General features: G+C 54.5%; 9 protein-coding genes across 9 annotated transcripts; 6 read left to right on the forward strand and 3 right to left on the reverse strand.

Moving 5' to 3' along the window:
- Positions 1-1,124: 1,124 nt before the first annotated feature.
- Positions 1,125-3,003, reverse strand: B0T26DRAFT_809974 (putative allantoate permease). The gene is made up of 4 exons (XM_060447262.1): positions 2,659-3,003; positions 2,281-2,576; positions 1,407-2,244; positions 1,125-1,322 (listed from the first exon to the last, which is right to left on the reverse strand). The coding sequence occupies exons 1-4, from the start codon at positions 2,926-2,928 to the stop codon at positions 1,251-1,253; spliced, it is 1,476 nt and encodes a 491-aa protein (XP_060300561.1). The 5' UTR covers positions 2,929-3,003; the 3' UTR covers positions 1,125-1,250.
- Positions 3,004-3,008: 5 nt separating this feature from the next.
- Positions 3,009-6,382, reverse strand: B0T26DRAFT_847463 (glycoside hydrolase family 2 protein). The gene is made up of 5 exons (XM_060447607.1): positions 6,168-6,382; positions 6,029-6,106; positions 5,131-5,936; positions 3,823-5,078; positions 3,009-3,693 (listed from the first exon to the last, which is right to left on the reverse strand). Exons 1-5 carry the CDS (start codon positions 6,368-6,370, stop codon positions 3,283-3,285), a joined length of 2,754 nt encoding a protein of 917 aa, XP_060300562.1. The 5' UTR covers positions 6,371-6,382; the 3' UTR covers positions 3,009-3,282.
- A 3,549-nt stretch (positions 6,383-9,931) lies between these two features.
- B0T26DRAFT_637215 (uncharacterized protein) lies at positions 9,932-11,296 on the forward strand (the record flags this gene model as incomplete). Its single annotated transcript, XM_060436907.1, has 3 exons — positions 9,932-10,553; positions 10,650-10,804; positions 10,928-11,296. The coding sequence occupies 3 exons, from the start codon at positions 9,932-9,934 to the stop codon at positions 11,294-11,296; spliced, it is 1,146 nt and encodes a 381-aa protein (XP_060300563.1).
- Positions 11,297-11,609: 313 nt separating this feature from the next.
- Positions 11,610-12,562, forward strand: B0T26DRAFT_143082 (uncharacterized protein). The gene is made up of 4 exons (XM_060433412.1): positions 11,610-11,837; positions 11,886-12,021; positions 12,110-12,385; positions 12,437-12,562. The coding sequence occupies exons 1-3, from the start codon at positions 11,760-11,762 to the stop codon at positions 12,313-12,315; spliced, it is 420 nt and encodes a 139-aa protein (XP_060300564.1). The 5' UTR covers positions 11,610-11,759; the 3' UTR covers positions 12,316-12,385; positions 12,437-12,562.
- A 533-nt stretch (positions 12,563-13,095) lies between these two features.
- B0T26DRAFT_143091 (uncharacterized protein) lies at positions 13,096-14,001 on the forward strand. Its single transcript, XM_060433413.1, has 2 exons — positions 13,096-13,201; positions 13,265-14,001. Exon 2 carries the CDS (start codon positions 13,332-13,334, stop codon positions 13,896-13,898), a length of 567 nt encoding a protein of 188 aa, XP_060300565.1. The 5' UTR covers positions 13,096-13,201; positions 13,265-13,331; the 3' UTR covers positions 13,899-14,001.
- B0T26DRAFT_143106 (uncharacterized protein) lies at positions 13,889-14,902 on the forward strand. Its single transcript, XM_060433414.1, has one exon. The coding sequence runs from the start codon at positions 14,105-14,107 to the stop codon at positions 14,642-14,644; it is 540 nt and encodes a 179-aa protein (XP_060300566.1). The 5' UTR covers positions 13,889-14,104; the 3' UTR covers positions 14,645-14,902.
- A 3,237-nt stretch (positions 14,903-18,139) lies between these two features.
- B0T26DRAFT_748021 (uncharacterized protein) lies at positions 18,140-19,075 on the forward strand (the record flags this gene model as incomplete). Its single annotated transcript, XM_060444913.1, has 1 exon — positions 18,140-19,075. One exon carries the CDS (start codon positions 18,140-18,142, stop codon positions 19,073-19,075), a length of 936 nt encoding a protein of 311 aa, XP_060300567.1.
- A 550-nt stretch (positions 19,076-19,625) lies between these two features.
- Positions 19,626-20,344, forward strand: B0T26DRAFT_695474 (uncharacterized protein). The gene has a single exon (XM_060441296.1). It carries the CDS (start codon positions 19,921-19,923, stop codon positions 20,233-20,235), a length of 315 nt encoding a protein of 104 aa, XP_060300568.1. The 5' UTR covers positions 19,626-19,920; the 3' UTR covers positions 20,236-20,344.
- Positions 20,345-21,895: 1,551 nt separating this feature from the next.
- B0T26DRAFT_602986 (heterokaryon incompatibility) lies at positions 21,896-22,147 on the reverse strand (the record flags this gene model as incomplete). The annotated part of the gene is made up of 1 exon (XM_060435774.1): positions 21,896-22,147. A coding segment is annotated over one exon (252 nt), but the record flags the coding sequence as incomplete, so codon positions are not given.
- Positions 22,148-24,553: the final 2,406 nt, after the last annotated feature.

Raw genomic sequence — 24,553 nt, forward strand, 5'->3', positions numbered from 1 at the left:
GTTGTTCTGCTTCGAGTTTTCAGCTCTGGCTTTGGGGATTTGAAGAGAACCGGAGGTGGGTTGGAACAACGGCGAGAAATATTTGCGACATAAAGGGGAGGTTGTTTCCGTCCGATCGACGATCTGGCACTTGCTGAACCCGCCCCTGCAATTGATGTTTAAGTAACAAGCACAGCACGTAACAAGCACTGCACGTAACAAACACAGCACCCCACCCAGCAACACGCAATATCTTCGGTTGTCTGGCAAATCAAATCAGCACAATTCCGGGCAGCTGCCGCCTCAAAGCAGCCAAGGCAGCTCGTGCCAAGGAGTTGGAGCTTAGTGCAACCATCCCTGTTGCTTAGAGTGTGATCTTTTTCCCGAAAAACCACCCGGAAATCTATCCCCAGAAATGACAGTACGCGGCTATTAGAGCCACCCTCCTAGGGTGGGGTACCCTCTGCGAATTTAACCCCAATTCTTGTTGGCTTTTTGGAGTACGGGCGCTCTCGGTAAAGACGTACGCCAAAAAGAGGCCCAGAAAGATTCCGGACCTATTTTGGCCCGGGAAAATTCTGGCTCCCCCATGAGCCATTTTTGCTCGCTTAAATTTTTTGGACTAATAGGAAAGGGTGCACACCACGTGACTCTTTCCGAGCTTTTCAAATCCCAGAATTCCTTAACAATAAAATGAAGGGTACAAGGTAAGAGTGACTTCGGTAAAAATATTAATCCGTAGCCCACTTTCTTCGAGGTACCGTCATTTCTGGCGCTAGCCTTCCGAGCCACTTTCCAGGAAATAGATCACACTCTTAAACCCACCCGAATTCCTGGAGGGCAAGGACAAGAGAAAGACTTCAAATTCGGGGTCTCATGCTAGCGGCATCTCCATTTTCCGGGACATTGAGCGCATCCTTTACATGAAGCTGCGGAGGCCGCAATTGCTATCCTGAATTCTTGTCTCGAATCTAGGAACTACACGTGCACACTAAATGACGAAGAGCTCGAGGACCCACAGGGGAGCGGGGTCACCAAGAAATTAAATTTAGTGGATGGCCCGGCGGCGTGGCGCCCTGAACCATTGGGGTGGCTCCCGTTGTGATTGGAAGGGGCGCCTCGGGACGGGTCCACTATCGTCCAGATCAGGAAGTGGAACGCGAAGGTTTTATTCCACCAACTTTCTAAATTTTTGCTAGAACACGGTAGCTCCTGGACTGACACGGTGCTCCTAGACTGACTGGTAGCTCCGTTCTTGCCCCTTGGTCCCCCTAATATCTGTATCTGAATCCGGCCGCTTTCCAATCCGTCACATCCTCGTAAGCCTGAGAACTCGGCTCAGCCTGCGCGACAATGGCAGCCACGCTCCGGCCGACGCCGAAATCCTTCCCCCCCGCTACAGCACCCGCAACGCCAGCGCTGCCCACGAAACCCTCCTCGCCGGCCCTTCTCGCGTTCACCCACTTGAGATAGACGCGTAGGGCCAGAGCCAAGACGACGACGAGAGCATAGCACACCATGATGGTCCGGAACGCCGTCGCGTACAATGGGGCTTCGCTGCTGCGAAAGAGCTGGGGACCCGCAATGTTGCCTGCGCAGTACGCCACGAACAGCAGTGCCGTCGCCGTCATCTTCTTGGTTACGCCGCGGTAGTTGACCTGGACAAGCGACAAGGCGAGCGGCATGGCGGCCGGCCCCGCCGAGAGCAAAAAGTACCCGAGCATCTGCACGCCCCTGGACGTGCTGTCGCGCGCGTAGATCAGGGCGCTGCCCACCACGCAGGGCAGGACCGCGGCTGCGAGCAGCAGGCAGTTGGCCTGGCGGTATCGGCCTGCGAGGTACCCCGTCCCGGCGATGGCGGCAGCCGAGAGCATCGAGTACGGGATGTTGATGAGCGTCGACTGCAGGCTGCTGAAGCCGAAGGACTTGATGACGAGGTTTGCAAAGTTCTGCGTGCCCCCGTTGGGAATCTGCGTCAGCAGCTCGAGCGCCAGCAAGAACCACGTCTTGGGGTCTACCAGGCATTCCACGACCTGCTCCCGGCGCCATCGCGCCCCCTCGGTGCGGCCAGTGCCGGCAACGACAGCCCGGTCACTGGCGAACTGGCGCTCCGCCGGGGTGAGGAAGCTGGCAGACGAGATGGAGTCGGGAAGCAACCTTAGCAGGACAAAGGCCCAAAGGAACGTGGCCCCGCCGAGGATGATGAACATCCAACGCCACGGGCCGACACTGTCGTGTATGTGGCCGATGCCAAAAGCAAGAAGGCTCGCCACCACGCCGCCAAAGGAATTTCCTGAGAACTAGATGCCGGTGCGGACAGGCATCTCGTCCCGGGTGTACCAAGTCGACGTCACGAACACAAAGGTGGGCGTGACGGTCGCCTCAGCCACACCCAGCAAGAAGCGCACCGAGAGCAAACCGTCGTAGTCTGTGCACGCCGCAGTCAGTGCCACCACGGCTCCCCAGAACAGCGTGTTACTGCCCATGTACTTGGCGGGCGGAAGGCGTGCGATGAGCAGCGTCGTCGGGTACGACCAGGCCAAGTAGCCGAAGTAGAAGATGGACGACACCCAGCTGTATTCCTGGCCGTGCAGTCCCTGGCCGTTCTGGTCAGCGAGGCCAAATACATACTGCGGCCAGTGGCCAGTGGCTAGTGGCCAGCGGTTAGTGGATGCGTACCGTGTCTTCTGGCAGCCCAAACACGGACGCGCTGGAGAGTATCGTCTTGTCCATGAAGTTTAGCATGTACGTGACGAACAAAAGGGGGATCAGGCGCCTGTCAATCTTGCGCAGCACCCCTTGCGTCATGGTTTCGCCGTCGTCGGCGCCATCCGCCCTGTTGCCTTGCTCGTCGCCGGTCCCTGAACTGGGACCGGCACTCTCGACAGGATTGTCTTGCCGAGAGCTGTCGGGAGCGCAAAGCCTCTGCCATTGCCAATGCCTCCTCATCGTGAGCGACAGCCGTGTTGGAGAGCCGATTAGAGTTGTCGGATGGATGCCAACCGGCTTATCTCTCGGTAGAAGCCGCTGCCTTCTAGGGCGGACCGCCTGCAGCGACCCACTAGTCACCTACCCCGCACCCTTCTCCGAGGTCTACGATGCAGCGAGTTTTGCCAAGAGTCGGTTGCTGATCTCGGGAATATGGAAAGATGGATGTGTCTCGGGGGATGGAGAGTAGGTAGGCACGAGACACTCGAGGCCGCGCAGCCCATATTCAGGAATCCGAGAGCGTGGATATACTTAACAAGATAGGCTAATTACAGCACTTCGAGACGGGCGACCTCAGTAGTAGCCAAGAAGGCGCTACGAAGCCAGCGTGTTGTTCCACATGCTGAGGACCGTCACTCTCTCGCGCCAGCCTTCAGCCCCGCCGCTCAGCACCGTGTAGTTGACCCTCTTGGCCTGGCCCTTCAGCAGCAGGAACGCGTTGACATCAAAGTTCACAACAACGTCGTCGTCCAGGCTGGCACTCAGCCACGTCCACACGCTAGTCCCCGTCTTCGCCGTGACAACAAACTGGTCTCTAACCTTGTCGTGGTTCACAGCCAGGCCTGGGTCTACCAGCGCCGCACTGCTAAGTGGAGTTGGCGTCCAGTAGCTGGTATGCGTATACGTCTTGGTCGCGTTTGTGTTGACGGGCGTCCCGGTTGCCGTCAGCGTGGCGACCAACAGGGCGTTGCTGGCGTTGTTCGCCCCGCTGGCAACACCAGGTCGCTGGAGCAGCTGCGTCGAGTTGGGCGGCGGCGAAAACTGCGACGTGATGTTGACGGTCGTCAGCAGCGTAGTATTGAGTCCTCCAATAGTGAACGGCACCACCGTGTGAGGCCGTCCAGGCAGTGTCACGTTGTTGCCCTCCGTCGCGATTCCCGGCAACACGTTGCCCGACCAGTCAACCCACGATATCGTCGCCGTGCCTGTGACCTCGGTCCACAGGTCGCTCACCGCGTACACGTGCAGCAGACCAGACGTCAGGTTCCACAGCGGCGCGAGGACCACCGGCTGGTAGATGTCCTTGGCAACGTTGTGCAGCACCTTCCACCGGCCCTCGTACTCGATGCCGGCCCACGTCGGCGCCTGCCAGATATCTTCAAGCTGCCAGTACAGACTCCCCAGCTGCCGGTTCGGCTGCCCGCTGCCCACGCGGTAGAACTGGATCTGGCTGCGGTAGAAGTCGGCCTGGAAGACTTGAGTGGACCAGCTCCACGCCGAGAAGTTGCCGACCGCGTCCGTCTTGTTGGGCGCCGGGTAGTGCTGCTGCACGGCTATGGTCATCTCCCCCTGGCCCACGGAGCTGTTGTAAAAGTTAGCCGTGTCGAGCCCCCGCGCCGGCGGGTGGTGGTTGCGCAGCATGACGGTCGTGCTGTTGAAGCGCAGCTCGTCGGCGGGCAGCACGTTGCGCCAGCTCGCCACGCTCGGCATGCTATGGAACCCGAACTCGGTCGACAGACGGCCCACGGGATATGCCGACAGGTTGAACGCCTGCGACGCCACGTAGTTATAGTAGTCCGTGTTCCCGTAGATGGAGCCGCTAGTGAGGTTGAAGTATCTCTCCTTGACCGGGATCGGGCTGCTGAAGTTCAGCGTCGCCCCGTTGTTGGTGCTGGACGGCATGTACGTGATGCTGTGGCTGTTGCCGAACACGGCCGGCAGCAGGGTCTCGAGGAACAGCATCTCGTACTCGTCCCGGTACCGCTCGAACTGGTCTTCCGCCGTGTAGTTGACCAGGATCCCCAGCTCGAGGTTCTCGAGCTCGTTGCCGCCCGCCCACAGCGCAAGCGACGGGTGGTGGTTGATCCGCCGCACCTGGTAGTTGGCCTCGAGCCGGCAGTTCTCCAGAAAGCCCGGCGCGATCGGGTACAGCGCGTCGCCGAACTCGAACTCGCTCCACAGCAGCAGCCCCATCTCGTCGGCCAGGTCGTACATGAAGTCGGGCGAATACGCCCCGCTGGCCCACACACGCAGCATGTTCTGGTTGCCGTCGACGGCCGCCGCGAAGAGCTGCCTGACCTTGGCCGGCGTCACGCGCGGCCAGAAGGCGTCGGGCGGGATGAAGTTGCTGCCTTTGACGTAGAACGGGTTGCCATTGATCTCGAAGTTCCCTGCCACGTGTCAGCTCCCGGAGGGTTGTGTGCACGCGTCAGTGCCGCTCACAGTGGCTGCCGGGAGCAATGCCCTGGTCTATCTCGTCGTCTGTCACCTCGGCCATGTCGAGCAAGATGGTCCTGAACCCAGTTCTCTTGGACACGGACGCCAAGATCTTGCCAGAGGGCGAGATGATGTCAATTGTGACCGTGTAGAGGTTCTGCGCGCCCAGGCCTGCCGGCCACCAGAGCTTGTACGCCGCCTGGTCGAGCACCGTGGTCCCGCCAATGACATCGCCGGGGTTGGTGATGTTCGATAGCGAGCCAGCGCTCACCATCTCCCCCGTCGCCGCGTCCGCAATGGTGTAGTTCAGGAACGAGCCGGCCGGGACGACATTGAGGACGTCCACGCTGGCGTTGAGCACCCAGTCCTGCGTCTGGTCGGGCGGCAGGTTCGGCAGCTGTCCCACGCGGTAGACGTCGAGCAGCGTGTTGCGGACGTGCACCTCGCCGGGCTCGAGCGACACGAGCCACGCCTTCTGCCATATCCCCGTCGGCACGAACCCGGGGCCCCAGTCCCAGCCGAAATCCGACTGCTCCTTGCGCACAAAATGCCGGTTGGCGAACTCGAACAGGATCTGCACGTACTGCGGCCACGTCTCCTGGCCCGGCTGGCTGGCGATGCCGTTCGCCGCGACGGGCACGCTCGGGAACAGCACGTTCAGCTCGGGCCGTGATGTGCTGTTGTTGCAGCGGGCTAGCATGTCTGTGACGTTGAAGAAGTACTGCCGGAACTGGTTGTCCGTGACGGCGACGTGCTGCCCGCAGAGCGAGATGTTGCTGAACGTGTCGAGCCCGTTGAAGAGCAGGAACGTGCTGGCCGTCTTGCTTGGCTGCCTGTGTAGGGTCAGATGTGTGCCGCAGGGGCTGTAAACAAGAATCGTCGGGTAAGTGACGTGAGGTCTCACAGTCCGCTGATCTTGGTCGTGTAGTTCCAGTCATTCCACACAATCCATCGCAGGTTGAAATCGTTCAGCCCATAGTAGCTATGTGTTTGAAGAATCAGCCCTCCTGATTCCGAACCTGCCTACCAGGACGGGGGCTTACGGATCTCCAATGACTCGCTCCTCAAACAGGTCCAGGTGCACGTGGGACGGCACCCTGCCGCGAACCGAGATGTTCAGCGGCAGGCTAGACAGCGTCCATCTCTGCGCGGAGAGGTCGAGAACAGTGCTGCCGGTCCCAAAACCGACGCCAAAGAAGGCAAACAAGACAATGGCCACCAGCCGAATAATCAGTCCGAAGTTCATGTTGTGTTGTGGGGGGCGGGGGGGCGGGGGGGCGTGTGCGATGCCGAGACACCGAACCCTCGCGCGACGGGAAACCGCAGCGGTCCACGTCGGTGGTGGTACGGGGTTTTAAACTGGTTCCTCGTCCAGTACGTACATACGTGCGTTGCGGCGCGGGGGAGGAGAGAGACGAGGAGGCGGCAGCTTCTTTGTCTCTGTAGCCGGGCCAATATATTATTATCCAGGCCCAATCAAACCAACCACCCTTCCGCCCGGAAACATCTTTTTCCCACAGGCCAGGAAATAGGTCTGGCCCGTGTGCCACCTTCCATCTCGGGCAGACGACGCAGACGCAACGTGACGGCCGCCAATCTAAGTATACTCGCCCTTTCGGCGGGCATCACTGCCCCCGCGTCTTCGCCTAATTCATCTTGTCCATTCCCGACCAGACACGCGAGAACTCCAATTCTGCAATGGATAGTCGCCCTGGTTCTCCACGTTCGTTTGTGGGGGAAGCGTCCCTCGTGCGTCGTGCAGATCGCACGTCCCGTGCCTCGATCGGCCAAATCGGATCGGGTGACGTGGACTGGAGCGAAAAGGGCAGCTCAGACAGACGTGGACGGGAGCGAAAAGGGCAGATCAGATAGACGTCGGCGTACCGATTGCAACCCGACATACACTTTCACTCTGCTCTGGGGGCATCTTGTTTCTCAACATCTATATTGCGTTTTGTTGCGGCACGTGGCACACATCCAGCTTCCAGTCAAAGAGTCAGAGGGCACGGTGAAACAATTCAGAATCGGCGGATAACGAGCCGGCGGATAACGGGCCCGGAGTGTCTGCCTTGTCTGCCTAACCTTTCCGAAGAGTCATTGCCTTGCGGAACGCACGCCTTACGGCCCTGGTTTGAGCACTTGTACGGTCACGCAGTCTGCTGCAGTGTCAGCAAATGAAGACGAAGACTCGGGGCAATTCATCGCACGAACGTGATTCCCCTTGAAAGTCAGCGGAGCATCTTCCTGCTCCCTGGGACCTGAGACATGCATTCAGATGCATCGATTTCGAAAGGCAGATTCCAAAGCCTCGAACCAAGGGGGAAACTTTGGCGCGCGAGCTCAAAACAAGGAGAATGGCTCGCTTTCAAGTCAGCGTCCATCAAATGCTGGAAAGCCGCTTGCAGACTGTACCATCGACCTTCCCTCCGCCTTCCAAACTCTGGGAAACCAGCAGAACCTTTCACTTCTTCGTTTCTTTGTCATCTTTCATTCCGTGTTTCGAGGAGCAGCTTCCACAATCCCGCCATAACTTCAGTCGTGGCCATTCATGGATTCCGAGAGCGGTTCAGCTTCGGGCATATCGGAGGATGCCTCTCAAGCGCAGGAGATCGCCACACTGGCGAGTCTCGCGCGAGAACTCAACACCACCGGCACTCGTATCATCGATCTAGAGCAAAGCAAGATCGCGCCGATCAAGCCATCTTCAAGCACCAGAAACGGAAGACAACATGAAAGCGAATGCCAATTCGATGACAATACCAAATCCCTTTTTGAGGTCTCCAAATCGCCTGCCATTACCATGGTTCCGACAAACCCAGACCGGTCGCCACGAATAACGAAACAAGAAGCCAACCCTCTAAACTCTGTTCCAACAACAAATTCCCTCGTCAATCTGCACGTACTTGGAACAACTTATGGATGTCTGCTCCTGCCCAGCTAAAGCTACATCACTAAATTAACGCAGTAGCCTGGATCCTGTCAATCCTCCCTCAGACACCAGTCTCCATTTGAAAGTTTGCGGCTGGTTTTGCCTGTCTTCAAGGCATCATCCAGTCACCGATTTCTTAGACTTCACCCAGCCAGTCTCTCTGAAGGCGAGCGCAAGGTCGCAGAAGATTGGAAACGCATGTTGAAAGAGTCATGGCCAAAGACCCTCACGGCTATTAATGGCAAAAATGAACATGCGCCAACTAAAGGGTCAGAAGACAGGAAATGGGTAGGCTTGACTGAGAAGTGGAATTTCTATCCCTTTTTACTATGGACTGTATCCGGGCTTCAAAGCTGACCAGAGAATATGTCACGATAATAAGGATTAGTGGGCCAAAAAGGATTAGTGGGCAAAAGAAGGACCTAGAAGCTGCCACTTGATTCTTGGCCACTAGACTTTGCCACTATTCATAACTATAAAAGAGAGACTTTTGGCCCTCCCAAAGAAGAAAAAAAGGCAGACATTTTCAGACAATTCAAGCCTTACCTCCCTGCACCAAATGCTTCATTTCCGTTGCCCTATGAGTGCGCGTGACAGAATGTATATAATCTCCCACTGGACGCGCGTGGGATCAATGATATTTGGAAAGTACCGGACCATATCACACCCCTGAACCAAGAATTTGGCGAGGATTGGGTAGAGTCTGAGCATTCGACACAGTCTGGAGGTTCGACTCGATCTGAAGATTCCAGAGTTCCCGACAATGATGATCGTTTCAATGAGACCGAAGGTGCCGAATCTTTGAAAGATTCTCAAAGTTTCGCTGATGGAGACAGGGTAGAAATCCCCACAGAGGAAAATGCGGGCCCCGAAGGTACTCACGACGTTGTGAGAATAGGAGAAATGTGGTAATTAGAACAGGAAGCTACACTATCTGAGTTACATTGCATGTTTAAGTGCTGACTATTTTGAGACGTCGAGGCAAATTAAGAGAGGGCATATTAATAACATGTCCTCAATAGGAGAAGCCAGAGTTCTTGGTTAATTTCGCTCGGTTGCTCGAAGACAGTGAAACGACACTGGGGGGCAAAGAAGGCAGGGAGCAATTCATGCAGCCGACGCGGAAAATGCTCCAGTGGCTGCCAGAACGCCGCATGGCTGTAAAAGAGCTTTTGTCAGGCTCTTGGCTGAAGGCGCAAGCTCGATAGTTTACTGCATCGCTTTCAGCAGATATCGGACCACGGCCTTGTCTCGTGTGACTTTGTGATCGGGCAAGGTTGAGCAAGTCCAAGCCGACGCCCTCTACCCGGCCTTTGGCGTGCGTGGAAGAGTAATGAGGCAATGAGTCAACAAGACGTACCATCGCCACTTTCCCCGGTCATTCTCACTCACCACCTCACGCAACAAAAGGAGGACGGTTGGCTCACCACTTCCAGCTATGGTGAGGATTCTGGGGGACGGGGGTGTGATTTTGAGGTATGAGATATTTACGAGGGCTTCCGCCAAGGCCAGCTGGCTGACTTGTGGCGCTGGCTGAAACGTGTGGAATGGTTTACACCCAATGAAACTTCCATTTCCCGCCCCTCGAGACGCACAGAAATGGCAACAGAGCGCGAGGTCTAGTCGGCAGGACAAGGCCAGCAATGAGAAGACGGCATTTCCATGTCGGCGCGCCCGTTAGGGGCGAAGAAAAGAAAAGCTGAATGCTTGTTGCGGCACGGTCAAGCTTGGTGCTGTCACGTCTCTGCGCCCTTAATACCTAGCTTTGATCCTGGCCGAGCTTTGTCTTTCTTTGCAGCTCGACGTAACTCTTCCCAAGCTTTGTGTAGACGTCGCTACGTGCCCATGAGTGAGGGGCTATCGCGACAGTCTACCAAAATGTCTGCCTTACACTACTATCTCGTCTTGGCGACGGTCCTCGGCCTCTCGATCCCAGCTGCGCAGGCGTCCACGTACACGAACCAGTTCCAGCAGTGGTACCCGCAATTCGGATGGATCTTCGACTACACGCTGCACGCCAACTGCAGCGACCAGCTGGCCAAGTACCGCGCCGGCGTCAAGAACTACACCGAGATCGACCGGGTCGGCGGCGGCGGGACCCTGAGCGCCTTGACCCAGCCCGTGGTGCAGTGCATCCTGGCCAACATCAGCGAGTACCTTAAGGGCCAGATGGCGACGTCGCAGGTCCTGCTCGGCGTCATGCCGACCATCCTCTCGCTGATAGGGCCGGGCACGGACGAGACGGCCACCTTCTTGCTGGTAGGCCGACGGCCGCTGCTGTTCCTGCTCCTGTCCTTGGGCACGAGCTCCGTCTACTTCGAACGGGCCTTCAAGTACCCGGACCCCAGCCAGATCCTGGCTGACCACCCTTTGCGGCTGCAACAGCCTGCCCCGTGCGGCCCCATCCGCGCCGCCATCATCGCGGGCGAGTATCTCCTAGCCCTAGCTGCCGTCACCAATATCGTAGTCGTCTGCAAGGATCTTGGCATCAAAACAATATGTGAGCTCTCCGGTCAACCTCCCAAGTACAACCTCCCAAGTACAACCTCCCAAGTACAACCTCCCAAGTTGCCAACTGACAGCAAATCGCAAACAGGCATCTTCTGGTCCGACTTCATCTTTGCGCCCATGCTCTGGGGGTCTCTGAGCTTCTTGGTTCACGTTGGTGCCGTGCTGACGCTGCGCATGCGGCTGCGGCGACTCGGACCAGGCGAGGACGCCACGGGCCGCAACATTTCCGCGCGGCAATGGGTGAGGAGGCTCCTGTGGCCGAGCGAGGACGCCATGTCGGGCCGCCACGCTTCCTTCGGGCAGAGGCTGAGGGCCGTGGGGTCGCTGCTGCTTCGGCTGCCGGGCGCGTGGTTGAGGTCCGAGTTTGAGCTGTCGTCGGCCAAGACGGACGTGCGGTTCGACGTGTTCCCCGAGTCGCGGCTCTTCGTGCTAATGGCGTGGCTGCTGTCAATGGGCACTATCGTGCACATCCTGTTCGGCACCGCCATCTTCTCCAGCACCACCTTCATCGGCCCGCTCGACGCTCTTACCGTCCTGGGCCGCTACATGGCGTCCGTCATGGCGTGCCGCATCATTTCCATGTACGAGCTGGCGGGGCTGCGCGACGCGGCGAAGAAGAATGCTGTTTTTGACAGCAGCAGCGGGGGACGGCACCGTGCCGCTGTCGAGTTCGCTGACGTCAAGCAGAGCGCGTTTGGCGCATCGACTCGGGTGTCGGTATCGGGCAGTTAGTTACCAGGGCGACGAGGCAAGGTGTGTATTTGTAACGACAAAAATTGCTGGAATGCGGAAAGGGAACCTCTCTAGGCTAGATAGCGTCCAGAGGATAGCTGAAATTAGCGGTGTATTAAAGATGTCAAGAAAAGATTAGACATCTCCCAAAACGGTTCGAGTTGCGGACTCCAGGGGGTATAAGCCCTGAAATATACAGTGCAGCTGGACGGCTCCCACAGCAACGAGACTTTGGGTTGGCACGGTGTAATAGTAGCTTCGGGCCGATTCTATGACTCTTCCTCGACACGGCTCTCGGATGGGCGGGTTGCACGGAAATCAGTTGCAAAGGCCAGGTGGGGATCTCCTATTGATAATTCTATCTGCCCCAACTCCCTCTACCCCACCTCATCAACCAAACGCCTCCACCTGCCTCTTAACCATTTCCTCTAAGTTTGGCCTTTGATTAGCATAATAGGTTATCATGTCCAAAACTCTGGCGGTGCTGGGCATGGACGGCGCGGGGAAGAAGACGCTGGTCGGCAATCTGATCTCCCGGGGGGTAAGCGGTCACTGCCCGCAAACGCCGATCAGTAACTGATCTTTACAGGGTGGCATCGATCCGAACAAACCGGGGCTGTTAGAAGCCAAGACCGGCCGGCAATATACAGATATTGTGCTGCACTTTGAGGAGAACAACATTCCAAAGACGTTCAATGCCCCGTCCGGTTCAGTGGTAGTTGAAAGTGAGCGACTCTGATCAACAAGAAAGAAGCGAATAACAAACTGCTTCTCTAACCCTTTTGGAGCGGGCTAATTGACATGTCTCTACAGACACTAACACGCCAGAAATTCTGATCTGGGTTGTAGATATCGCCAGCCCAGACCACGGCAAGGAGTCCGGCTCTAAACTAGCCGAGCTCATCACTAGCGGGCTGGCTCCCAAGGAGAAACTACTCATCGCCCTCAATAAGATGTACGCGTACCCACATCACCGCATTCCATCCCAACACGCACTGACCCCAAGTGTAGGGACCTAGTGAACTGGTCGGAATGGGTCATTGCGGTGACATTGGGTTCCTTCGACAATATCGCTCTCAAACAGGCACAGTAAGCGACTACAGTCCAATTTCACCTCTGCTTGCTTCTAACTCAAACCAGAGGCCGCTATATCATTCCCATATCGGCAATGGGAGGCGGTAACATCACTGAGGAAGCAAAGTACCACCCCCCGTCAAAAGGGGGCATCCCTTGGCCCAAGGAACTGGAATACAAGACCCTGATGGAGTTGCTTTGATCGCATCCTCCTGGTACCGATTAGCGTATCTGGCGCAAAACCTGCACGACGATTTTGGGTAGTTAGGTTTGGTGTTAAGGAGGGAAGGATCGAAGCTCAAAGTGTCGCTATATTTGTCAACTTAGCAGCAATCTTGTTGTGTCAACTTAGCAGCAATCTTGTCGTGCTCGGCGCGGTTTTGCCATTTAGCAATGGGCAAGAAAACGAGGTGTCAGCTGATTTATTGCCTGATCTTTGCCCGAGGGCAGGCCGCCCGCAATGGAGGCGCCAGACCCCGCGCAGACAGCTGAAATGCCCGAGACAAGACGAGAACGCATTGGTTGAGCTGAGGTTACTCCATTCCCGTCCATTACCGGGTCATCCGCTCTCTGCCGCAACCGCCTTCTGCCGCAACCGCCTACGATAGGTCGCAAATCGCACAGCCGAGCAAATCTTACCACCGACCACTCCACCAACTTCGCCCCCCAGCGCGAAACGCCCAACCCAACATCGTCATTGCGGAACGAATACTTCTTTGGGAAATAGGGTGTCCGAATAGTTAGGTGCCTGCCACGCCATAGGGCTCATGATCCTATCTCGGCCGGCCACAAAGTGATGGGGATGCGATAGGCACCGATACGAACAAGCGAGTATAAGACGGAGCGCGCCTTTCAACGCCAGACTCAAGTGTTTATTGTCTAATGAAAAGTCAGAACAATAAACCCTCTGATACAAACATCATTCCTTGAACATATCTTGAACACCCTCTCAACCGACACCATGTCTCTCCAAATCCTCGGCGCCTGCTTCGCCAACCTCAACGTGACGGTGCAGATCGCCAACCTGGTGGACACGAGCGCGAACACGCTCACGCTGAACATGCGCAATGTCTACGAGAGCCTCCCCCAGACCTACCGGGGCGACATGAAGACGCTAACCATCCTGTTCCGCTACAGCGACTGGGACAAGAGCGTGTTCCTGTTCGCCCAGAACGAGAACACGGGCAAGTTCAAGATCTACAACGCGGGCAAAGGCAAGAAGCTCGACTTTGTCGTGGATATCAGCTTGCTCCCAGCCATCCGCGGGCGCACCAACCAGATCTACGCCGCGTGCTATGCTAGCCGCGCCATCGCCGACCCGGCCGTGCTGGGCAAGCTCACGCACGCCATGAACGAGAAGACGGCGTACCCGGTGGGCAACAGTTCGCTGGGCGGCGACCCCTGGAAGGGAATCGACAAGTTCTTGAACGTGTACTACGGACCCATCGTCATGCCGGGGGAGAAGCTGGATGCCAATAAGCTTATGCTGGTTGCGGCGAGGGAGTACCAGGATTTGCAATGGTCGTGATGAAGGGCAGACTCTTTCTTTTGGGTTGGTGGGGTGGTTACGAGACGTGCCTAATTTTCGCGGCTTTCTAGCCGAGGTTTCCCGCGGGAACTGGGCGAGGACCTTTGGTGGAAGACTAAATAACGGAAGACTAAATAACAGCCGGGTAAAATTGACTGTTGTGTTATGGTGAGCGTGGGGAGCGTTACCTTTATTTTGGCCTAACCATGTTCCGACAGTCTGACAGGACTTGTTTCTTCTTTTTCGCAACAGGCTACTCCGTGCCTAGTGCAACATACCTTCCTTACCTACATGACGACGAGAAAACTCCGCCTTTCGTCCTTTCCCCAACCCTAAAATGGCCTGGAGCCTGTGAGTATGAGGCATTTCCGTTCCACGGCAGGCACCACCAAGTCAACCCCACCGTCCCTAGTTGGTCCTTTCCGAATTCTCAACTTTGGGTTCCGAATTCTCAATTTTTGTCTCTCCACTGCTCTAGAGCAATGCGTCTCATCAACATGTACACCCTGAAATTAGCAGGTCCATTCCTGACAGCGGAACTCCCCCCACACGCCATTTTGTCCCTCACATGGAGTCCGGACGGATTGTGTCACCAGGACGTGGCCGACATATCGCGACAGAGGCATAGAAGGGGACATGCCAAGATTAAGCGCTCTGTGGGCGGCTCTGAGAGATGGTTACATTTACGGCTGGGTCGACACGGTGTGCATCTAAGAACGTTCGCCCACCAAGACGGGGGCTCCTAAACTTGGCTGTTTCTGGCCGTCGGCGCGCTGCTTCTGGCCGGGCCCACCGTCTCCTTTGTGATAGCCGGCCTCGCTCTGAATACGTTGGGGTCCGGTCTCCCGTCGCTGTGCCGGTCTCCCGTCGCTGTGCCGGTCTCTCGCCAAGACGTTTGTCGACGCGCAGCACACCACCAGCTGTACTCTTAAATCAGCATCGCCGAGGTTATGGGATCGCGGTATGAAACTTGCTCAGCTGCTTGTAACAGGGATGCGGCTTGGTGGCCGTGGCTTGGGCTGCCGTACATGGGACTGGCGTCGATGCTTGCCTTGGCCGCGCTGGCCCATCTCTACTACAGATACAGGGTACCAGGTTGCTTCCGTGCCCCCAACATGCATAAAACAGTGTCCAACATTGCTGCACAAGGCTCACCAGGCTACTTGTTGAATTCACCATATGGAATCTTCTAGTGGATGATAAATACTAGATTATTCAGCTGATGTGAGCCAAAATTGCCACACAGCTCGCCACCACTCATATGTATAAAACCTGCACCTCTGGCATAGCCAGAGGAGGGGAGACATTGAACAGAACACAACACTTCATATTTTTTCGGTCTGAATGTAAAATCCAACACTACTCTCATTACGTCATTATCTGCCTGGCAGGTATCCCGCCGAGTTTCAGAGGTTTATTTATCCAGCCTGCAAGTTTACTCGGCACCCTGCCTCCCCTTTTATTTCTTATCAGCACCCGTGCAGACCGAGTTCCAACATCGATCGCGAATTTAACGTACGAGCATCACCAGCCATGTCTCAGGCAGACTCGCAAGCGGCTGTAGAGGGTTCCTAACTTCGTCAACTCGGCGATATAAAATCACTCGATGAACTCTGCCAAGCCCACTCAAGGGTTCTGCCGTCGATTGTCCGTTGTCTTATTCCTGCGTGCGGTAAGTTCGCCCCTATCTCCAAACAAGTGCGCTGGCGGCGGTGATGGTGGTGGCGACGGGGTTGGTGGTGTTGGCGGTGGCGGTGATGGTGGCGTTGGCGGTGGTGGTGATGGTGGTGGCAGCGGCTTCTAATGGCAAATACCTGTTAGTTATTTCTCTTTCAAGATTATTTAGATAAGCGGAATGTCTCAGCCGTTGTTGCTCCGTTCTGAGACACTTGGCGCGGCCATGAATGGCTGAGACAGAGAGAACACGGGCGAGATGAGAAATCTTTGCTCAGAGCTGACGCCGTTCTGGGCTCCTTCCCCCTGTATTGACCTGGGAAAGTACCCATCTCACTACCCACGCGACCTCCTCGTCTCCCACTTCCCCTGCCGGGACCCTGCTCTAAATACCTACCTGATAGTGTATACTTACAGTCTTTAGGACCCACTGCTTCAGTCGTTCAATCTGTTCAGTTTGCTGTATATAGCCTTGCAATTAGCCTCATAAATGGCCCATTCCAGCTGGTAGGGTTTCAAGCCACCAGCCCTCAAGTCAACTACCGTAATTAGTCTACTGGCTGGACCAGCATCTTCGCCGTCGTCAATGTATTCAGAAGGTTTTTGTTATCGTTATTGATGGAAGCCATTTTAACTATTGGTTTTGGAGTGGAAATGATATCTACAGGGGAAATTTATGTAAAAGTGTGAAACGTGGTTGTATTGCTTCTGGGTGTCTCTCTTCCTCGTACTACCTAATAAAGCTTGAGAGATGGATGTGGCAAGGTGCGTGGTAACTTTGGTCCACTTCAGCTTCTCTGAGCTCCCTTATTCAGCTCATCTAGCCGCTCGCAAACCTACTCCTTTTTCTAACGCCAGCCCAGGGTTTGCTAGCACCGAAATAGCGAAAGACATTAGCCTTGAAGAGAGGGACGGGGTGGTTTTGTAGGTAGTTGGCTGTGCCGATAATTAGGGCCTTTGCCGGCGTTTAATGGCATTCTGGTAGTAGTACTATAGGATTGTTTGGTGTGGTGGATGGTGGTGGTGTGAGCTGAAGGTGTTAGAAAATCGTTAGGGGCTATTAGTGGCCACGAACTGACCCTGTGTCAATGACCAGAACTTTCGGGACTCAATTGCTCCTTTTTGTCGGGACATGACAAAGACCCGCAAGTCAGTTCGATAATAGGACATGAGGCCATTTTGACGTTTTTGTTTATGCTTCTTCGCGGGTTTGATAAGAAATTGGGTGCCGTGGTCAGAGCATCCGTTTCCGTTGGGACGGACGGCTTGGCCTTGTCACGTAGGAGCGGCTGTACTCTTTTAGCTTTCAGCCAGGTTATTCAGCGTTAACCAGGGTTTAACGCTTGGATTTTGTCTTAGCGAGAAAGTCTTCCCGTGCACGGTTAAATTTTACCTACCTCACCTAGAGGTAGTGCCCCGAATCTTTTTTTAGTGAGAAAGTTATCCGCTTCCCTCGCATTCCTACCTCTCTCGCTCATCTGCCATGCCATCCGCCGCCAATACATAATAGTGCTTTTGCAAGATCTGAGATGGATTAGCCTCCATCACCAGCCTCCATCACCTCAAACTCCCTACTGAAGTCCGGATCTGACTTTGAACTTTCTCAATATCCACCTCGGGGATCAAATCCAAAAGATGGCACGTCTAGACTTGGACCCGAGTCTAGACTGGTAAGACTCGGGTCCAAGTCTAGAACTACTACCACCCATGTTACACAGCGACAGCCAGACGGCAAGCCAGCCTCGGACCACAGTTACACACCTCTAATTCCCAGGACCGCAGCATTTGTCATGATCGTCCTGGCAACACTTCTCCTTTCCCTAACCAGCATCATTGCCCATCAAGATCGGAATCTTGATCAGCCAGAGCTGGACAAAGTAGCTAGCGTATTCGAGTGACAGATTCATGACCTCTCGCACCGTAATGCCCTCATAAGCTCTCCCGCAAAGTTCAAGCATGTGGGCTTGTGAAGGCGACGACTCCTTAATTACTGCTTTTTGCCTCGTTTTTGCCTACCCTGGGTTCGGTCTCAAAGGCGAGCGCAAGGAGTTTCTAGCGCATTTTTTCATGGGGTAGCTCTAGACGTGAAAGGCTAACAAATCGCGTTTCTCTTAGCGCTAGAAGACCTCGACAAAAGAGCGTTGCTCGGTAATGGAGGACGCAAGTGGGCGGTTAGGCGTTGACAGATACTACTCTAGCCCGGCGCAATGCAGTGCCGTGCTTACGGGCGACACAGACCCCAAACTATTATTCCACGCTTACTTGCTTGGAATACTGGGGCAATCAAGAATCCCGAGATCCATTGATCCCCGCCATTCCCAGTTCTCCAATGTAACATTGCCATAGAAGAAGGATCAACCCCTGGCTGCAACTCCATCTGCTTGTCTGGGGTTAGACCATAAACCCGTCCCTAAAACATGGCGGAGCGATGGGCGCGGGGCACTCTTCTTTTCAGTTGTGCCCTCTCTTCTTTTCAGTCCTGCCCTCACCCTCACCATTGCGCCTCGTCTCCTATTTCACACTCCAGTATTCTGCGCTAGTGAATAACAGCATCAAGCTCACTCACCATGCCGACCGCGACTACGATTCCCGACTACACGCTCACCAATTGGGGGCCGCTGACGACGGCATTTTCAGCAGATGCAGCATGCGCCACCTTGGGCATCAGTATGATGGGCTTCCGGACCGCCCTCGGCTTCGGCTACAGCGCTGAATGCGCCGTTCCGACGGTGGGTGCAGCGTGCTATCCGTCCGGGTCTCAGCTCGATGCGGCTGCCTCGGCTGCGTATAACACCTTTGGTGTCCATCCAAAGGCGGCATACTTCTCGCCCGGATTGGTGTGCCCGTCAGGCTGGAAGACGGTCGGCGTCGCTGCCCGCGCGGCCGATGGATCGATCAGTGCGTCGGGCATCTTTGTCGCGCCGACCCTTACAACTGCTCCTTCTTCGGATCAGGCTGCTACCGATAGCACCCTCGGGACCCTCTTCTACAACCCCGTTGTTAACGCCTTTACCGCCGCGCTCGACCTAGGCGAGACGGCCGCTGCGTGCTGTCCCAGCTCCATGACGGCCGTGACGGACGGCGTATGTGTCTCGACTCTGCCCGACTATAGATTGAGCACATTCTGCGAGCGGTTCGCGCCCGGCGCCGAAGTCTCTACCGTTACCACTGATATCACTCTGCTCGGCGTACATACTACGGTGCAGCTCATCACTCCTATTAATTCCGGACTGATTACATCTACGGTCACTACTGAGGTGCCTGCTGAGCAGTCGGCAGACCTCGTTGGGGTTAAGTACATACCTATGGTTATGCTTGTCCGGAAGGCGAACGATGCGGCGGGGACTGGTGGTGACGGGGGTGGCGCGGGTCCCAGCCCGTCCAAGACCAACGCTGCTAGCCCTGGGCGGATGGGGTCGGGAGATGGGGGTGTGCCGCTGGTCGCTGTGATGGCGTGTGTCTCGGCCCTGCTTATGGGGTCCGCCTGGATTCTTGCGAGATGAAGAGATATGCGCCGCGCAGGATTTGGAAACAAGATCATCTCCTTTCTCGTTCTCGTGGCTGGAAACGTTGTTCCAGGCAGCTGAGCGAGCGTGGGGTCAAGAGCTTCCAGGCACTGGCAAAGCCTTACATGTACTTTGGCGTTGATTCCAATTTTGGCCTTGATTCCAATTTTGAGACAGAGTCGCAAATGCATATGGCATGATTATTCGTCTCGTGTAGATGACAACACATCGTGCCATTCTCAATTCACGCACGCTGGGTGCTTCTTCCCTCTGCCGCAACGTCAACCTCGTGAGCGGAAACCACAGCACTGCGTTGTCTCCCAGCAGCTCTACAGGACTTTTTGTATGGCATGAGACCTTTTTTTTACATTAGCTGTCCCTCCGCTCAGAAGTTCACCCAACCACCGAGCCTACAAAAGAGGGTGTGTTTGACGCCGTAAACTCAGGTCGCTTACCATCTGCGCTGGGGTTTGCGGAACACAATTTGGTCGGGACCTTCCGTACGGCGCGCTTTGCCGACAAGGGCGGCCGCAAGCTGGTCATCGTCCTCGCCGCTATCGGCAGCTTTCTCTCTCTTGCCTGGGGTTTCTATCTCTCGCCTGGGTTTTGCTCGTTCTCCGTTTTGAAGAGCATATCTCCGTTCACGCACTCCTCGTCAGCCCAGTATTTCAGGTTATTGGCGGAAGGAACGGCGCTATTGCAGCCGCGTTTTATGCAGTCATATCTGATGTGGTTTCTGACGTCGGCAGGTAATCAATTATGGGCTCCTTCCTCCATGCTTCTCAGATGACAACCCCTCACTCTCTAGAGCGTCGGCCTTCTTCCTCTCCTTCGCTGCACTGATGGGTACTTTCGTTGGACCCGTCGTGTCATCTTTCTTGATGCAACGAACTTCGCCATGGGTACCGCTCATGCTAACGGCGGCCATTGCGCTTCTCGGCCTCGGCGTCATTGCCTTCATCCCGAAAACATTGGTTCTGAACAAGAAAGGTGATGATAAACAGGAAGAGGAGAGCACGCTAGTGAACACGAACGATAGCATCTCCTCCACTATCAAGATTCATCTCTGCAGCTCGTTATCGCGTCTTTTAGTTAGCTTTTTAAGGAATGCGGAGGAGGCCTGTGGCTTGTGTGGCTTAGCAAGATTGCACTTGTAGCGGGGAGGTACCGTGACACTGGTGGCTCGGTGAGAGTTTATGTAGTGGAAATGGGTTGATGTCCTGGTGCCGCTTTGCGGAATCTAGACGACGACATGATCAATTGCCCGGGCAAGGTGGTCTTCCTTGCCTGTTCTTCTAATCACTAAGTCGGCCCAGAATAACCCATTCCGAGCCAGACTTAGCATACTTGTCAGCAAGGCAAGGAAGGCCGTTGCTTTGCCTTGGTTGCCTTGGTTGCCTTGGTTGCCTTGGTTGCCTTGTTAGCAGCGCTGAGATATACAGAGGACGAGGTCAATCTCCAGAACGGCATTTCGTTTGACAACTACCCAAACGTCAAAAATGATGATCATTGTAGAACGATCTTACAGGATTCGGACAATTTCAGCCTTTTCATCCACGGTCATCTTCTGTAATCCGTCAATCGATTGCCCTGAAAGACAAGCATCGCCCACAATACGATAGCCACCCTAACATGCTCGCAGTATAACAGGCCTACTGCATCCAAAAAGAATTCCAATTTTGCCCCCTTTCCTTGTCTGTGGATGTGCCACCTAAGATAACCTCCTTCCGGCATGAGAGGTCGCATGCGGGATCGAATAGCGTTGAAGAAACGACGCGCATCCTGAACGGAGTTGTTTTCAGTCCCTAGTAAGCTCCAGCTCTTCGTCCGCCACTCGATCATCCGTCCGTACACCACGAAAGACCGGTTCTCCGCAAGCCAGATAGAGATTGAGTTTGATGAAGCTGATGAGACGACAGTCGAAAGTTCCTCCAATTGTTGTGGTCTGTATACTCCAAAGGCGATGAAAATCTCTGGGAAGGCTGTCTAATATCTTGTCCTGAACACCAGGGAGTGATTCGGCCGACACCAGAGTTTGGTGAACAATAGATGATATTTCATCCTCTGAACTGTAGGGCGTTATCGAGTTGTGTGTGGTTGCAATTTCGCCGGCGGAAACGTCTCCAAAATCCATGGCAAGTGCGGTCCCTAAGCTGTCTACAGCGTCAAACAAAACACCTCTAGCTTCCAGCTCGAGACCAGAGCTTGAAATCACCGGATATTTGTCAGTATCCGGATCTTCGGAAACAGGCGTTTCGAGAGCCATGATGTAATCGAATTGCCGGTGAGCAACAGGATCGTCAAGATCAGCCCAGTCAGTCACCTACGAGGGCAGCTCTGCATCTACTTTCCGATTGGCACTCCTAGATAGATGAAGTCAAGGGGCTCATTGCTCGTTAGCAACAAAGTCGCAAACTCCCGAAAGCTATCTGAGGCCGAATCCATTTAGCTTGGTTCCGGAACGAAGTGTTGGGCGTCGAACGTGAGCCCAAGCAGGGCAAAATTTTTTATCCCGTGGATTCGTCGCTAAAGAAGATTTGGTAAGGTGGAGGGCGTCCAACAAGCGGATCGGTTGCCGAGTGAAAACCTTCTTTCGGACTCCACGTAGCAACTGGCGTCAATTTCTTTCCATGGACCTCGGTAAGGCCCACAGTAGAGAGTAATGCGTGAAGCAACAACAAGTTCCTAATGATCCAGGCACGTCTCCAAAATGGCCGATCAATTGAACACGGGGAGAGTTGAGAGGCAGGTATCTCCCTCAAGCTTAGGAGCCGTCTCAGCACGCAAGTACCCTCTGGAGATTTCATCGATGCCGAGTTCATCACCCAACCAGATGGCCACCCCATATGCCTTTCTGAAGACTGCGCCAATCCTAGGAATCTGGAGGCTCTTTTCTTGCTTGTCCATTTGGTTGATACACAATGCATCTGCCCAGACAACGTATGACCCTGCAGCCCGCAATCGTTGCAGAGCGGCTTCGAGGCTGACGGTAACTCCAATCTCTTTGCCGTTGACTTTAATGTTGATCGTGACCGTTGGATCACCCCAGTTATAGGATAGTTCCACATACCGTGGAGCCTTCTGTAGGGGAACATATGATAGTCTGCACTCCAAGGTCGTGCTGTCGGATGTGGGAGGGGTTATTTAAGGAGACGAATCTCCGATTCTTCGTAGCGAAGGGGGTTCGTAGACAGATCCCTGCTATAAACGTTGAAAGGTGTGATCAGCATTAGCTATCAAATGAGTGAAGCGGCATGCCATACTCGGCCCAGGTTTACTTACAGCCTATAAGAGACCCTCAGTCAGTCATCAAATCAGTAATGTGGCATATCATACTCGGCTTAGGTTTACTTACTTCCTATAATAGACCTTCAGTCAGTTATTAAATCAGCGAAGCAGTATGACCAGCTAGGATCAGGTCTTACCATTTTGGTAAAAGGAAGCTTTGGTAGTTTGGTTTGGGCTCTCAATTAGAGCAATACTATCGACGGTCATCCAATCTGCGTGCCAGCCGGTCGCTAATTCTAATAGAAACGAACGCTTGTAAGGCTGTTGCTATATTCTTGCTATTTTGTCCGTTATGAAATGGGATCAGTGAAGACTGGTGTCGTTACGTCAGAAGACAGCTGGAATGAGGTTGAGTAGGAAGCAGTTGGGGAGAAATAGTGTGTAGCTGAGAAAAAGAGCACAGACGCCTAACGTGGCTGTGCTGAGGGCACGCGAACGGGGGGGGGGGGGATTACGGCATACTATAGGGCCAAGTCGGCCAAAACCATAATTGAGATGGCATTTTACTACTTTGACCCTAGGGGGGTCAACGCTTTGTCATCTATCGTACTCGCTTATTCACCACATTACAACAATATCTGTAAGGAAAGAACCCCCAACCCACACACACGACCAACTCGCACGCGTACCGAGCGGGCCAAGACCTCACTCCTTTGTCAATGGCTCGCTCTGCACTCTGTCATGTATATAAGCAGTGGCCCTTGCCCCTTCCTTGCGAGGGCCAGGTTGAAGTCTCTTACCAATACCAGTCATTGCTCGCCGTCTTCAGTACCTTCATTGTGACCACCTTGATCAGGCGTACCTGCCTTCACTTACAGAAGGTAACAAGAAGTGCGAGCAATGACGGGTGTTGGGGTAAGACTTCAACCTGGCCCTCGAAAAGGAAGGGGGGAGGGCCATTGTTTATATACATGCTCAGGGGCTCAGTCCTGCGTGTGCTTGTGAAAGCTTGTGAGTTGTGGCGCCGTAGTGCGGCTTAGTGGCTTGTGCCAACGGGCAGTGGCCTGGCCAGTTGGTGCTCTTTCCTTACACGGTGGCTACCAGCTACGATCAAGCAGGTCGAAAGCCTCAAGGACATGAAAGTCTTCAAGCTTGTAAAGAGACCGAAAAATACCTAGATTCTACCGGGAAAATGGGTCCTTGACGAGAAACTCAACACCGAGAACCACGAGTGGATCGCTAGAGCACGCTGGGTTGTATGCGGTAACTTCGAATTGGGCGGCTGGAGCCTCGAAGAGATCTACGTAGCAGTCGCGAATGGAGTTAGCGCGAGGATGTTTTTAGTATTTCTTGCAGTCAAAGACTTGGAAGCTCGTCAATTCGACTTTAAGACTGTGTACCTGAACTCTGATATACCGGAAGGAGTTGTTTACTATATCGAACAACCTTACGGCATTCCAGGAAGAGATCCAGACTTTGTTTGGCTGCTCGGAAAAGCCCTCTATGGCCTACGAAAGAGCGCCCTCTATTGGTTCAAAACCATTATGCCAGTCCTGAAGACGTTGAAATTTGAGCCCTTTGGCTTAGATCTTTGTCTATTCAATCATACTTCTAAAATTATCTGGATCATCCTTTACGTTGACGAGCTTCTCAATACGGCTCTAACGAATAGAGAGATCGACAAAGTGCGCGACGAACTCAACAAACACTTCAAAATTAAGGAAGTTGGCGAGCCAAAGCGTTTCCTAGGACTTGGTATAGTCCGGGACAGGAAGAACCGGACGGTATTCATCTCATAGGAAACCTATACAAAAGCCATACTGCACTAGTATGGTTATGAGAACCTCAAGCCTGTGAAATCGCCCTGGCCTTCGAAATTTGAGCTTCCGAAAACCTGGGAGCCGCCCGAACTAAAAGAATTAAAGGCATACCTCAAGCAGACCGGAAAATTGAACTTCCTAGCTATCTGTTGGATTTGTCACGGCCGGCTTGGAAGGAGGGCGGAACTCCTCTATTGGGCGCTATAGACGAAGATTCTAAACTAAAGGGAAAAGGGAAAAGAAGCTCAAAAGCCTCCCCTCGCGAGATTCTTCTAGGGCGTCTCAAGGTGGGGCTCTGGCTGGTCGGGTGGATCCACCCAACTGGCGTCTGATTAGTCAGAGCGTCTGGGAGGCCTGGAGGACCAGGCCCTCACAGGATTCACCAGGGTACCGGTACTGGAATCAACAGGGCGTAACTGTACGCCGA

This window comes from Lasiosphaeria miniovina (assembly GCF_030549165.1).
Source record: "Lasiosphaeria miniovina strain SMH2392-1A chromosome Unknown B0T26scaffold_2, whole genome shotgun sequence".
NCBI lineage: Eukaryota > Fungi > Ascomycota > Sordariomycetes > Sordariales > Lasiosphaeriaceae > Lasiosphaeria > Lasiosphaeria miniovina.